Below are 16,691 nucleotides of genomic sequence, written 5' to 3'. Positions count from 1 at the left end.
CTGTAATAATTAAATCAAAGTTCTAGTTGCGGACAAAATTATTAACGTGTGACACGTTAGACGTACCGACGAGAACTGAGTATACGTAAGGAAATTTCTTAATCCCGGCTATCCATATCAGGATAATAAGATAAACACATGAAATTATTGCATTGTCCATATACCGATCCTTGACGAGTATACAAAGATTGGATTAAATGTGTCCGCGTCTTTATGCCGAACCGTAGCAACGCCTAGCCTCTCGGCCACCCGTCACCCCAACTCAGCAATCAATATCTTCTATTCTCGTGATCAATGTTATCTATTTTTTCAAAATTTCTCGTTTATAAAGCACTATCTACACCCCACGGTTTCAACCGCGTAAGTTCGTATCCTGTACGAATATCGGGATACAAAGATATATATACTCCTATATGATACTGCAGATGTTCAGCTGTCTACGTACCAAATTTTAGTCCAATCGGTTCAGTAGTTTGTGCGTGAAAGAGCAACAAACATACACATCCTTACAAACTTTCGCATTAATAATAATAGTACCTGGATAACCGAGCTTTGCTCGGTATTTTTATTTTTTTTTTTGTTTTAACTTTAATTATTCGCCAAAAAATAGTATTATTATTCGCCAATAGATGTTAGGAAGAGTCATAATAAATTGGGACTACTCAAACGCCTCCTATTTGTTAAAAAAGTAAGTTAAGTCCATAAAATACGAATATGACATTTTCTAAAAAAGTTTCCTAGCTAGATCGATTTATCGCCCCCGAAACCCCCTATATACTAAATTTCATGAAAATCGTTGGAGCCGATTCCGAGATTCCAATTATATATATATATATATACAAGAATTGCTCGTTTAAAGATATAAGAATAGTAGGATTAGCAGGATTTGAATGTTGTATACACATTTATAATAAACCAGTCCGTTCAAATTGGATCAAAATCGAATCTAAAGGTGTGGGTTACTCACAAACATACAAGTGAAGATAAAAAACACCGCGAAAAATAAATCTATATAAAGCCCTAAACACCTAACGGTTGGACGTATAAATATTCAAGACTAACTTCCCTCTACACTGCACCTTGTATAGACTTGTTTACTAACGCGGAAGGCAGCCGTTTTATGGAGTTACTTACTTGAATTAAATTAGACTCGAAGGCCGAACTTAAAATGCGCAAACCTTGCAGTTAAAGTGCAGCGGAATTTTATTTATGGTAATGCCCATTTGACGAGTTGCATCGACTCATTCGTTGACTGGATAAATATTCGAAGATAGACATACTATAATATACTAGTACAGTATACTATATATCCTTCCTACTCTCCTATCCTACAATACTACTGCTACTACTAAATATAATAGTAGTAATACTACTATTATAATTGCGAAAGCGATGTGTGTGTGTTTGTTGCTCTTTCACGCAAACACTACTGAACCGAATGCAAATGAAATTTGGTACGTAGACAGCTGGACAACTGGAATAACATATAGGCAACTTTTTATCCCGATATTCCTACGGGATACGGACTTACACGGGTGAAACCGTGGGACGCAGCTAGTATTGCATAAACAAACAATTGATATTTTTCAATATCTCGCACGCCATCTAATTGACAAATTATGACTCTGTTTAGTCTGTGGGTTAGTTATTTGGCGGGTAGGCTGATGTTTTGGCGGTAAGGTCGCGATTCTGTGTCAATGTTTGAATATCGTTCGCGTTCGTCCTTGTTATTGGCGATTTAAGGATTTATTGGGCAAGTATTAAGGGCTATATTTGGTTGAAAATAATCTAATTTGCATACGTAATTGGTGGTTCTTTTATGTGATACTTAATGATGTACGAGTTTTCCGCAAGCGCAGTTAAATGAAAATCTAATGGGAATGAGATGTTTCACTGCGGAAAAATATAGCCTATGTCGCTCTAGATTCTTAACTATCTCCGGACAATCATCTTACAAGTTACATCTTAGTTGGATTTTCCGCAAATCTCAGAACTGAACCAAAATTTTAACTGGACCACATAGGAGACGCGAGCTTTCAAATAGAAAAAGAATCATAAAAACCATATCACGCAGTTAAAAGCAATGAGGTAAAGTACACAGAAAAATACAGACGAATTGATAACTTCCTCGTTTTTTAAAGTCGGTTGAAAAGAAACAGTTCATAGTATTTTCTCGTGTTTGATTTTACGCGAGTATTATACGTTTAGAAATTAAGACTTTTAAACGCGATTTATTTATATTATCCGAGCGAACACTTTACAGCGAGCGTAGTCACGGGAAGACTGACAGGGTTAATAATATAATGAATAAATCTAGCTTAAAATCCGTTAAAAAGTCTTCAATTTCTAAAAGAAACAGTTCAGCTATATTGGAGCAAATGCTTGCAGACAGTACCTATAGGTACCTACCTACCTACCTACCAGTGCCTATAAACAGACATAAGGGCCAATTAATGTGATTAGAAGGATTCACAATTGTTGACTCATAACTTTAAACATACTTACTTTTTAGTACTAACATTTCTCGTTACTTAAGTTTCTAGTAATAACACTTTTACATCTATTGCTGGACGCCCCGGCTTCGCCCGGGTAGTCATTTATCGTAATCCTATCCTCTCCTACTAATATTATAAACAAATCAACGAATATTAATCAAATTTAAATGTTAAGTTGGATCCAACTTAAAACACAGGATTTATTATTTCATCTAGTTGCCCCCCACCGTTTAAAGAAAGAAAGAAAGAAAGAAATAATGTTTATTTAGCACCACCACATTTACACAGTTAAATTAAAATTTAAAATTAAAAAGTGAACTTATGACTAACCTAACTAAAGGTTTCACCCGCGTTAATCCGTATCCCGTCGGAATATCGGGATAAAGGTTACCTATGTGTTATTCCACTTGTCCAGCTATCTACGTACAAAATTTAATTGCAATCGGTTCAGTAGTTTTTGCGTGAAAGAGTTACAAACATACACATACATCCATTCTCACAAACTTTCGCATTTATAATATTAGTGTGATAGTGTCATAATTACTAAATCGATATAGCATATAGGTATATTAAGTTGAAATACGTTATAAGCGTCTCTAACGATGTTTTTATATATTAGAAAGAAAGAAAGAAGAAAAAAGAAAAAAACATTTTTTTTCGACACAGACATACACACACACACCACAGATCATAACAGAAAACAGAAGCATACAATGAGTCAAAAAAGAAGAGAAAAAAAAAACAAAAATTAACGGCTAGACTTAACAATTATGTGTGGCTGCGTGTGCCAAAAAGGGCTTACTAAATAAATGCCTAGAAATTATATTTAAGATTATATTTTTAGAAGATTGAAACTTTGAGGAGTTGCAATTTTAATGGTTACATACTTTTTTTATACACTGACAATTTTTTGTTTTTTTTTTTTCTTTACTGGTGATATGTACCAATATATTATGTACAAATATATAGACTACGATCAAACGACAGCACTGAATTTATAGTGGATCACTCGAAAAGTTATGGTTACATACATTCGCTCTATTTCGGCCTTGCTTTCAAACATAACTAGCGGCTGAAACTCCACCTAACCCACTTTATATTTGCGAATGTTATCAATATTTGCTCTCGCGAATACATTATAGCGCTTATCTTAAGAGAATTTAATCATCCACGCTTAAAATTACGTGGAGATCTCTTTAAAAAAACATACCTACCCACCATTGTAATACGGTCGAAAATAACAAGATACGAGATAATTGTCGCACCAATTACTGACAAATAGTTAATTACAAATAGCAAATATGTAAGAGTTAAAAAACCAGCGGTTCAATTAACTCAAAATGGGTCAAAAAACTGCTCTTTACATAGACGTAGAAATAACAATCGATATTCAAAATAAAATACACCATACCATAATTCACATTTGAAAATGGAACACTGTCACAAAAAAAAAAAACACTGGCCACTGATGCGCATCCAGAACATTCCCGCTATCCGACACTGGCCACTAATTATTACCAAAACCACTCGTATCCAGAGCAATTTTTTGTAATTTTTTTCTTCGTTTTTTTCTGTGACGATACGCGAGACTAGCGCGCGCGGCGCGTCAATTCATACTGCTTAGAACGACTGGTGGGAGGCATGTACGTGGGGTAATAATAATGGATTCAAATTAAAATTGCAGGTTGGCTCGCTACGTGAATTTAAAGATTGTATAATATTTTATTTGTTATTGCACTACGAGACCGGTTTTATTGTATATCATTGAATTAACTACGTATTCCATCGAATTGATGGTATTAGAAGCCCTAGCTGACATCCAAATGCAGAGATTACTGCCTACTGCCGTATTACAAAGAAATATTGACAAGGTCAATTATAACGTTTAGTCAGTCGAGACGTGTGATAAAACATAAAATTTGCCTTTTGCTCGTGTTTAAAAAGATTGTAATTGTATTTAATATGATAGACAATGAAACAACAACGTTTTTTTATGGAAAACTTCGCTCTGTTGACATTATTCAATCAAAAGAATATCATATAGTATCTTCTATTTATCTAAGAGTATGTCGATTATAAAATTCCTAACTTTCAGTAAGGCATTTCATTTTATTTATACATGAATGACTAGCTGCGCCCCGCGGTTTCACCCGCGCAAGTCTGTATCCCGTAGGAATATCGGGATAAAAAGTTGCCTGTATGTTACTTCACTTGGCCAGCTGTCTACGTACCAAATTTCATTGCAATCGGTTTTGTAGTTTTTGCGTGAAAGAGCAACAAACACATATACATCCTTACAAACTTTCGCATTCATAATATTAGTAGGATTTTTAAGTAATACCATCAATATAACTGTAAATAAAAAACACAGACGTACTTATATTGATAATTAGATAAGCACTCAGGTTCTAGGCAAAAAAACGACAAACCTGTAATAAATACGAATTATATGAGATAATGATGTAACACCGGCCTTGTACAACCTCGGATTTTACTAATTATAGCCATTAGAGTAAATAACGAATTTGCGAACAAATACGTAATTATTTAATTACTACCAAATGAACACTCTGTCAGTTACACATTCTGCTAATTACGAATTAATTATTATGTAAATAAAGATATTATTACACAACATTTGCCGTACTTTAAAGTTTGTTTGCAAGACGATTAACTTATCAAAATGTCACGATGTTTTAAGGCATTGTGTACCTAAGTCCTAAAGTAATATTGTTTTCGCCTCTCATAGTTCTGACGTAAGTACCATATAATAAACTAGTTGTTGCCCGCAGCTTCGCCACTTTATGGCACACACTTTTTTCCCTTATTTTATCCCTTTGAGGGTAGAATTTGCCAAAATCCAAATGCATTCGCATTCCAAAGTTCAGCCCGATCCGTTCAGAGGTTTGGGCTGTGCGTTGATAGATCATTATGTCAGTCAGTCAGCCACCTTTGAGTTTTATATAAACTAGCAAACAGCGAATCAAAATAATCGACAGAAACATCACTCACTAGTGAATTGTGCTCATATGCTTCTTGTATGATGTTATCCTACTATCCTACTAATATTATAAATGCGAACGTTTGTAAGGATGTGTGTGTGTTTGTTGCTCTTTCACGCAAATACTACAGAACCGATTGCAATGAAATTTGGTAGGTAGACAGCTGGACAACTGGAATAACATATAGGCAACTTTTAATCCCGATACTCCTACGGGTACGGACTTACGCGAAACCGCGGGGCGCAGCTAGTTTAGAATAATTCGCAACTTGCAAGTGTTCGTGCACTTACTGTCCAATTGTTGCAATTTAACTTTTATCATATTGAAATTATACAAAAATTCCACCTCCTTCCTTGTATTTATTGGGTTAATATACAGGTCAAAGAACGAAAACCAAACCAGATCTGGTTTGTAGTTGGTATTTTTCAAATCTCTGTGGCAACCCTGAGTTGAGAAGAAAATATGAAATATCACAGTCCGGAAAGCACGGGTAGCTGTAGGTTCTGCGCAAGATCTCTCTTCATGCTCATGTATCGGACTTTTTCCCGGGGGATAAGAGCGAAGGGATAAAAGCTACTACGGATAGGTACTGTATCTGCTAGCCTTCGGATGTCTTAATTAGAATTGTTGTGGGTTACCTTACTACTCAACAATTAGCCTCCGAAAACCGCCATTACTGTTATGGAATATCCATTCCATCTACATTTGCCAGATTGGCTTCAATCCATTATAAACAAAGGCAATCGCAATTATTAAGTCTACAACCGCTTGGGCATTAGTGACATCATGATGAATTATCACTCAATGTCACATTAAACGACATCTCATATAAGGTATGATGTCTGAGTATGTCTGATTTCAATATAATAGGTGCTTAAATTTGCCTCATTGGCTGTATTAAAAAGATATGTGTGTGTTAGAAAGGTGTGTGTTGAATGAAAGATATTAATGTACGTAAATTAACAAGCGTTATGAATTGACTGCATTTTTTTTTATTTGTTATTCCATCGAATTTGTGGGTTTGCAATCTATTGATGTAATTGTTTTTGTGTTTAATAGGAAATTGTTGCTTGAAATTGTTATTTGAATTGGGCCAGTTCGTACCGGGGAAATACCACACCCCCACAGAAAACCGGCGTGAAGTAAAGGCATGCTATTGTGTTTCGTACGGTGAGTGGGAGAGCCAGAGGCCCGTTTCCCTTTGTTCACCCTTCCCAGTCCATTCCTTCTTTCCAGTAATCAATCCTTTCTTTATCCCTTATCCCTTAAAAGCGGTTAGCGCATTCATAGAGGCACTACCTTTGCGAATGTTTATGGGCGGTGATGATCGCTTACCATCAGGCGAACCACAAGCTCAGTTGCCCGCTATAACATAAAAATTTCTTACAAGGACGGATTATCGCGTATTATTAAATATGACATCATATAACAGCACTTATGTACATCTGATTATACAGATATGTTTGTGAGACAACCTAGTTAATCGTTAGGGGTCAGGGCCATTTATCAATGCAAAATCGTACATGTAGGCTTATAATGTTATATTTATTTGATAGTCATTATCTGTTCATGTGGAGGTCTTTACGCCTCATTTGTTGGTGTTGGTTCTATAGTAAGTTCAAATGAGGCCCATGAAAATAGGTTCGCATTCCTGATTCAAAATATTTTTCTTCTTTCGTCTGTTACGTGAAATATAGACTATAAATCACAATTTAAAATACGAAATTTGAGATACGTTTAAGAAAATAATAGAAAAAATTAACCTGCCTGGGCCTGGTGACCTAAAATACAGGTAATTTTTATTACCTAGTTTAGGCACCAGTCTCACACTTATTTATATGTACTGAAAATGTGTAAACTTATCTTATGTAACTGATGTGAGAAAATAAACTCTTTAATTCGATCCAGATCCGAACCTGCGCCACCCGTGATCCCGTCTCAGCAATGGAATTTCTTCTACTCTTTTCATTTTATGCGCCCAAGAGCACAACCCTCTTGAAAATTACTCATTTATAAAGCAATTTGAATATTATAACAATAAATATGGAATACATTCTTTCCGTAGATACCTAGAATTTTGAAGTTTTCATTTTTTTTGTATAAACTTTTCAAATCGGGTCCAGTAGTTCCTGAGATTACCGCGCTCGAATAAACAAACTCATCAGCTTTATTCTATTAGTATGGATAAATTCCTCAAAAATAACAATCCAGTTTGGTCTCAATTCATTATAGTCCTAGTATTCATAAAAACTTCAACTAAAAACATAGCACGGCGTAAAATAAAATTTCTATTAAAATCTTCACAGCTCTCCTTTCTACGAGGAGGCTTCAATACTTGAAGGGCACTTGAATCGCAAAGGCCTAGTTTTGCGATCTCAAGTCTTGACTTAATAAGATTAATAATAATTTTTTTACAATTTATTCGAGTTGAAACCGTGTTTTTAAAGATATTATTTACCAAATGATGTGGCTACTGTTTTTTTTATTAGTAATACGTACTATATGGTTGTGTGTTTCCTTATTCTCAGTCGGAACACAATTATTATCATTGACGTGAATAATGCTATAGAAATACTGAAAAAATTTTATGTGCAATGTATTTTTTTATATACCTACCTGACGAACATACACAAGAATCCTCGTCCTCTTTTTACATATATAGATAATAATATCCAAAAGATTATGTAAACTTTTCACTTACCCTATCGGAAATGGCCTCCTCCATTTTCCCGCGCTTCAAACCCGGCGCGCGAACCACATTCGCCGGTGGCGCCATAACGGCAGCTGGCGGAACGTTCCCGCCCGCGGCGCCCGGTGAACCCACCGGTATGAAACCGGCCTCCATCACGTCAACTTAACATCACTACTCGACAATAGATGGCGCTGACACTAAACGCGCGGACAAATCGATTAACCACAACAAACATTTACTCGCGAAAAACACAACACAACACTATTCACAAATTATCACTATATCAATTCACTTTTTGGACGTATATTATATTTAAATCACTAGCCATTTTGAGGAACTGTTTTATTTTCAAACGTTTTGAAAGCATTCACGCGCGATATTGAGCATTTAATGAACGGAACGTAAAGTACTTATCATATTATTAACACAACAAACGACTTTTATCACATTAATATTCGATGGAGCTGTTTATTTATATTTTAGTTCGTAATTAAAACAAAAACGAGTCGACGCGACGGCGGTTTCAAGAATTCTGCATTTTGATTCGACACTCGCTTCCCTCTCCCTCACCGGCGAACCTGTGAAAGAGACAGACAACCATTATGGTAATTGACAAAACAACGATATGAATGGGGCAGGTTCCGCTAATAAATATCTTTTTACGCTATCAAAGATCAAGGTATACAGCGATAAAATATTAATGTATTGTATAATCTGTATGCACATGAACGTGAACGTTTTAATAATAATACAAAACGCGCGAAGCGTTGACAACGTCAATATACTTTTTTTTTAATCGCCTTGACACTGGCCGTATTGCACAATGCCTCATCGTTTAAAAAATAAAACAAATTGTGTAACTGGCCTTGCGTCTAGCGACTTTAACCCTAAACAGCTCATTTTAATGTCAATACTTTTTCGTAATAATCCTTGTTAATTTAGCAATTTACATTAATAGAATCCTTGTGAGCTGTGACAGATGAAAAATATAGACGCTATTGTTGTATCTTCGATTAGTCAGTGTTGTCTAAAGATTACGAAAACATTATAATAAGTTTTTAAATAATAATTTAATACTCCATGGATTAACTGCTTTATCTGTCAATGTTTCTAATTATTTTAATGGTTACTATGTAGGAAACTGCGATATTATAGTAATTATATTGTTACAATGTAAATTCTATAAAAATTGTTTTTTAATTGTTTATTATAAAATCTTCAAATCCAGTTTGAACTTTCTGCATGGCCCAGACACACAAAATAAAGAGTGATTTAAGAAGAACTAAGTAATAAATATTAACGAGTACATCGTACATTACAAAACCCAAGCTAATATTAATGACAACAATGTTTTTCACTTTATTTTTAAACATGGATTTTCCGTGTCTTATACATTGCAAGATTTTCCTGAATATAATTTCTTCAGAGATGCGACACGTCTTATTTTTCTATTGAACATAATACATAGAACTGTTTTTAAAAAAAATCGAGATCATTCTCGATTGTTCATCAGCGTTAAAGCTACATTTCATAAGGTGGAGGAATAAAGTAAAACAATACAAGTACCTACTGATTTCTTGTCCGAGATAGTCGGATAGTACGTGACTACATTAATAATAATTAAAATCTTGAATAATTTATGGAATTCTTTGTTAAATACATTATTTGCCAACTTGATAACAAATATAGATAAATATGTAATATATAGATAATTTATTTTTTAATTTTATTAATAAAACAGCAACAAATTAGACATTTAGACTTCAAAATAATAGATTTTTATATACAAATGTCATAAAATTTTGTTTAATAATTTATTAAAATCATTTGTGTTTTCGGCCTTCTTAAATTTAAAATTTGACCTAATGTTTAGTATTTTACTAATCAAGCCCTTGCATTTGATATCCATACTAAGGGAGGTTATGGAAAAATATGTAATCCGACATTTTATGGCGGTCGCAATCTTTGACCATTTTTGATTTCCGTCTTTGAACCACTGCAAGGAAACTTAACAATGAGAAAAACCTCTCGAAATTGGTCCATTATTTTGAGATACCACAGAATATATAAGACAAACTTACAGCATCTCTCTCTTTTTGCATCTCTTATAAAAATAGGGCCATTTTATTCGAAATTGCGTTTGCGTTTCAAAAGAAAGCTAGAAATATATAAGTAGTTAGATTCTCCACAGATAAGTATAAAAAATATCTATTTCTAATCTAAACTAATATTATAAAGTGGAAACTTTTGTATTTTTGTATGTTTGTAACGTTTTCACGCAAAAACCACTGAACCGATTTCAAAAATTCTTTCACCATTAGGAAGCTGCAACTTCACCGAGGGACATAGGGTCGAACAGCTAGTTATCTGATAAAAGACAAATTAAACAAGCATTTAAAACGCTGATTAAAAGAACAATTTTCAACACGATAGTGACTACAAAAGTAGATAAATTATACCACTATTCACAATTAAATTGCTCCACATATCTCAAGTCCTTTTTTGTACATACAACTTTCATCTTATGTCAGTTTTTAAGAGTTATTAAGGAGATAATATATATAAGAGACAGTTGAAGTAGGGTTGCCATCTTTTAGGATCAAAGCAAAACCTGCGTGGTTTAGGAAAACTTGGGATTAATCTTCTTAATAAACGCAATGTGCTAGCAACATTTACATTAATATGTAATAACGTATATATATTCTTCATTCAGTTAAAACTAAATAATGTGTATGAACCTGCGATTTTTTAAATAATTCTACTATCCTATCCTATCCTACTGCCTACTAATATTATAAATACGAAAGTTTGTAAGGATGTGTGTGTTTGTTGCTCTTTCACGCAAAAACTACTTAAACGGTTGCAACGAAATTTGCCACGTAGACAGCTGGACAAATGGAATAACATATAAGCAACTTTTTATCCCGATATTCTTACGGGATAAGGACTTACGCGGGTGAAACCGCGGTCGCAGCTAGTCTACTAATAAATTCATCATTATCATTAGCCCATTATGTTTCCACTTCACACAGCCCTCCTGAGGGTTCAATCTTCCAGTCCATCATCCACGCTGGCCAACTGCGGGTTGGCAGTTGTCACATGTCATCGAACTTTCGATTCTCGGACATGATCGCTTCCTCACGATATTTTCGTTAGCCGTTTCGGATGTGGTGGTGACGTGAAGGTTTTTTTTTATGTCACAGTCGGCAATGGAGCTGGTGGGTCGCTTGATGGTAAGCGCTACCACCGCCCATGAACATTTGTAGAGGCGTAATGTCCACTACAGACCTTAAACCTCTACAAATGGATTGCCGACTTTTTGGGAAGGGATTAAGAAAGGATTGGCGAGAGGAATCAAGGAAAGGACTGGGAAGGGTAGGAAAAGGATATTAACGTGCAGATAAATTAAATTTATTTATTTCCTACACACTCGCACGGTCTTGAAATCCTGACTTCACATTTTTATTCCGAAAGGCCACTCAGCCACACTGATTAATAATTCATTTCGCATAAATATTTTTAATTATTTTAATATAAAACATTGGCTTAATATGGTGAAATAAGCACTTATTGTTTGGCAATGTTATGTAACATATTATTTGAATTAATTTATAAACTTGATTCCATGTAGTAAGTCATATAAAATACCAAACCATTAAGATCTTAATATTTCTTCGAAACATTTTAATTTCCACGACTTTTTACGGCCGTTTGCCTACTTTAGGTAATATTTTCCTGTGTTTGATTTTACGCGAGTACATACATTTAGATTTTGAAGGCTTTTAAACGGATTTTAAACGCGATTTATTCATTATATTATTAACTGTTTATTCATTATATTAATTATTAGTGAAGCTAATAAGTCATCAAATCCTTTATCACTGAGAAATTTTGAATTTATTGATGGGGTATTATATAGCACTAACTGCGCCCCGCGGTTTCTCCCGCGTGAGTCCATATCCCGTAGGAATATCGGGATTATAAGTTGCGTTTATGTTATTCTAGTTGTCCAGCTGTCTACGTAGCAAATTTCATTGCAATCGGTTCAGTAGTTTTTGCGTGAAAGAGCAAAAAACACACACACATCCTTACAAACTTTCGCATTTGTAATATTAGTAGGATAGTAGGATAAAGTAGGAGGATTTCAATGCTATAAAACTAGAAATTAAATCCTTTATGTTACGTTACGTTAGTATTTATTTACTTATCTATGGTCCTATACCTGTGGCCACTTCATCCTGCGGTCACAGTACCAATGACTTCAAAATGGGTGCCCATTTAAAATATTTAATTATCTTACTAATATTATAAATGTCAGTTTGTGAGGATGGATGTATGTTTACTACTCTTTCACGCAAAAACTGCTGAACCGATTGCAATGAAATTTGGTACGTACATAGTTTAACAACTGGAATAACATATGGGCAATTTTTATCCCGATATTCCTATGGGATACGGACTTACGTGGGTGAAACCGCGGGGCGCAGCTAACACATAAATAAATTTCCGTCATCGTAATAGTGAATCTTTTCCGCAATCGTTTTGACATGTTATTACGTATCCCTTCCCCCCCTTCCCCCCTTCCAAAGCAATAAAGAGATAAACAATGGATACATTACAATCATACGTAACGCATGGCTGCGTTTTGGGCGCGGTCATAAATCATGTTTTAAAACCGTTTCCTGTTATCTGTATTCATATAAAATTTTCGTGTCACAACGGCTGGACCGATTATCGTAAAATTTCGTGTGCATATAGGGTAACTATAGATCGGGTCGGGTAGGTATAGATCTGAGAATCGGTCAACATCTATTTTTCATACCCCTAAATGATAAGAGTAGGGCAGAACAGCGTTTGCCGGTCACAGCTAGTTACATATAAACCATTTGAATCTACATTCTGTGTTTCATGGACGTAGCCAGGGCTGGTTATAGATGTTAATTTTACCCTCTCTCCCGTAATGTTAAGACGTTTAACTTATTGTTCAGAGCCTTACGATTATTCCTCTTTATTTAGCCTATCCTGTTTCCAATTTCCACTACTTGATAAAGTACTCCCAACTTCTGGATAACCAATGTTACTTTATGTGCAACTAGCTGCGCCCCGCGGTTTCACCCGCGTAAGTCCGTATCTCGTACGAATATCGGGATAAAAAGTTGTCTATATGTTATTCCAGTTGTCCAGCTGTCTACGTACCAAATTTCATTGCAATCGGTTCCGTAGTTTTTGCGTGAAAGACGTACGCATACACATACATCCAGCCTCACAAAATTTCGCACTTATAATATTTGTAGGATAGGATCGGTCTTTATATTATTGACCTTCCCCCATAATCAAAGTGTCTAGGCCCTTGTTGGACACCTGTATCCACATTTGATTATATTATATACAATCGAGGCATGTTTTAAAATTTATTACGAGGAAAAGTTATTTCTTAATGTTATCAATTTTAAGTACTATTAATATCGATAAGCCTCTGTACAAGTCCTACTAATATTATAAACGCGAAAGTTTGTAAGTGTGGATGTTACTCTTTCGCGTGATAACAGTTTTTCGTATCTGTATGGAATTTGATATAGAGATAGATAGTCTGGATTAGCACATAGGCAAAATTTTAACCAGATACTACGTGAACAACGCGGCGGACAGCTAGTCCTATATGAAAAAGTAAAAATCGGTATTTATACAAGTCTCCCACAAACCGGTACAGTGAAAGTGGAGTTATCAATACATCTTATCGTTAGAAAGTAATTACCTCTGTTACGAGTGTAATGATAGATCCGGTACTTAATATTTAGCTCACTATAATCTGTGGGCGTATTATCGGTTTTTTAGTCTGTGACGCGTGTTTTACCTAGTGCCTTCAAACTTTGGAACTCGCGGCAATATCCACTCATTACCAAACGACATTACCAAAACCGAAACGAGTTCTAAATTTGAATGTTTTTTTTTTCAATTAAAAACTTTTTAACGGATTTTAAACGCGATTTATTCATTATATTATTAACCCGACTTTTCGGACACTTTACAGCGAGCGTGGTCACGGGGAGACTGAAGAAAATACCTATGGGTTTTCTTTATCAAACAACTTAATTGTACTGTATTTGTTTTTGGTTAGAATATGGACTAAATGAACTGATTTCCAAGATTTCTTTTTATGTGAAAGCTGGTGTCTCCCATATGGACCCTTTATTATTATTTTTTTATAATTGGTCTAGCTCTGACAATATGAAGACTGACAATTTGATGGCGGAATAGTTAATTATTTTGGTTACATATTGTACGTATTTTGATACAATATGCCGGCTGTCCATATCCTTATCCTTACCCTTCCCAGTCCTTTCCTTTATTCCTCTCATCAATCCTTTCGTAAGGCGTAAGGTATGCATGTCCTAAATAAAACCAACAGTCTTAGGAATAGTCCCACTTTACTCTTCGGATGTGAAATCCTTACAAACATACATTCATACATTCTATAAAGATTCGCATTAATTATCTTAGTTAGCAGATTTTCAGATATTCAGACCTACTTTCATACTGCCCATAATGAACACATTAAGGTACTTATTCAATCTCCTAGTTCTTTGAAAATATGCAATTTCTTACAATCCTTTTGATTCTTTAGAAAATTCTGGACTATGCCTACATACCGCCAATCAGCATTAGTATGTCAATGACATTGTTTCAACAGATCAGCACTAATGCACTTCTATATTAAGAGCAGATAAGTTAATTGGGCCGTAACGGTCGTTTCCGTTGACTCTAATTAATATAAAGCAAATGATACCTAAAAAGCAGTGGTGGCTCAGTGGTGAGAACCTCGGACTTCAAAATCGATAAGTCGGGGTTCGAGACCGGGCGAGCGTGCAGGAAATAAATTGATTTTTCAATTTATCTGCATATGTGGATAGCATGACCACTGCTTAAAACGGTGAAGGAAAACATCGTGAGGAAACCGGCATGTCCAAGAATCAAAAGTTCGACGACATGTGACATCTGCCAACCCGCACTTGGCCAGCGTGGTGGATTATGGCCTGAACCCTCATAGGAGGCCTGTGTCCCAGCAGTGGGAACATATATGGGCTGATGACGAAATGATACCTACTACGAAATTAGCGACCCATGTAAGAGCCAAGTACGACGAACATGGTTGCTACGAATCTGCAGCATCGTTTACGAAGGCCACCAGAGAAAAGGACAACTTTTATGACTGTACTTTTTAATTGAAGTTTCTATGTGCTTTAGTTTAACAAATGATTTAGGAATCTACCAATAACTCAGATCGTCGCATCGGTCAAGAATAATCAGAAAGGGTGTCGAGAAACCATTTCATTTTAAAAATGAGGAGGTTCTCAATTATAATATATAAAATTGAGAATATTTTTTACACGCTTTTTATTAGCTTCACCTGTATGTATGGGCCCGATTTTGACCCACTTTAAACGACCAGATTTCGTTCAAACTTTGTAGATTTATTGAGGACCGATGACAATACAGTAATTTGATAAAGTTATTCCATTTTTCAATTTGCAAAATATGATTTTTGTTAATTTATATAATTTTCATCTATAGTCGATAAGGTAAGAAAATTAATTAAAATTTTCGTCGTTCGAGTCGTGCAATAGTTTAAAATAAAAAAAAAACAAGCTATTATAAATAATCCAAACTAAAAAGTAGAAAATAAATAATATTTTTCAATGCTATAAAACTAAAAATTAAAAATAAATAATACTTTAAAAAAACACGCTTTTTATAGAAAACCGAACTAAAAAATAGTGTAAATGAATTTAAATTAAGAAAATAGTGTTAAAAATTTCAATGAATATAAATTAATAATAGTGTGAGTAAAAAAAAAATTATTTTATTTAAAAAAAGCGTGGGGTGCTTCTTAAGATATTATCGAAATCATAATCACTCAACTCATATCTGTCAATAAAATATCTATAACCGTTGACACCATGCACCATTTATTGTTTGTTACCTCAGCTTATGACTGGTCAATCAATTTTGGGTGATTCTTTCATAAGAAGCGATTCGATTCCTTCTGTTTTTATTTGGATTAGTTCTGACAATTATCAGGCTGTTTAGTATTTTGTTAAAAATAATTATAGCTCTACATACCAGGGGAGGATATTTCCTTATACTCCATTATTGTTTTCTACTCAGTTTTAATAACGAATGTGTATATAAAAACGAATCTCCACATTGACTGGTCTGCGGCTTATCCCTAGTTAGGGAGTTGCAAACGAAAGTATCCCAAAACATAACTTTCTCATGGCAATTAAGTTGCGATTAGACTGTCAATGACAGACCTTTGATCTTAAACATTCAGCAGATTACCAAATCTGTCAAACCATTCTGACACGAACTAATTGATTCAGATACATCTGAAGCATTTTACACTGGACATTGGCGCAGTCCCACCATACAAGAAGAAGTTTTTTATATGTCATCGTCGGCATAGGAGCTGGTCGCCTGATGGTAAGCGCTATCACAACCCAT

At 34.8% G+C, this 16,691-nt stretch overlaps 1 protein-coding gene across 1 annotated transcript in view; it reads right to left on the bottom strand.

Moving 5' to 3' along the window:
- The window catches only part of LOC119838095, a 98,020-nt gene that overhangs the window by 70,081 nt on the left and 11,248 nt on the right, over nt 1-16,691 (bottom strand). The window contains exon 2 of the mRNA XM_038363906.1: nt 8,199-8,767. Within this exon, the coding sequence (XP_038219834.1) occupies nt 8,199-8,342 (144 nt within the window). The 5' untranslated portion in view covers nt 8,343-8,767. The remainder of the gene's footprint in view (nt 1-8,198; nt 8,768-16,691) is intronic.

Source organism: Zerene cesonia, unplaced genomic scaffold (genome assembly GCF_012273895.1).
Source record: "Zerene cesonia ecotype Mississippi unplaced genomic scaffold, Zerene_cesonia_1.1 Zces_u001, whole genome shotgun sequence".
In the NCBI taxonomy this organism is placed as follows: domain Eukaryota; kingdom Metazoa; phylum Arthropoda; class Insecta; order Lepidoptera; family Pieridae; genus Zerene; species Zerene cesonia.
Note: the sequence above shows the minus strand (reverse complement) of the source record. Positions and strands in the feature narration are given on the sequence as shown.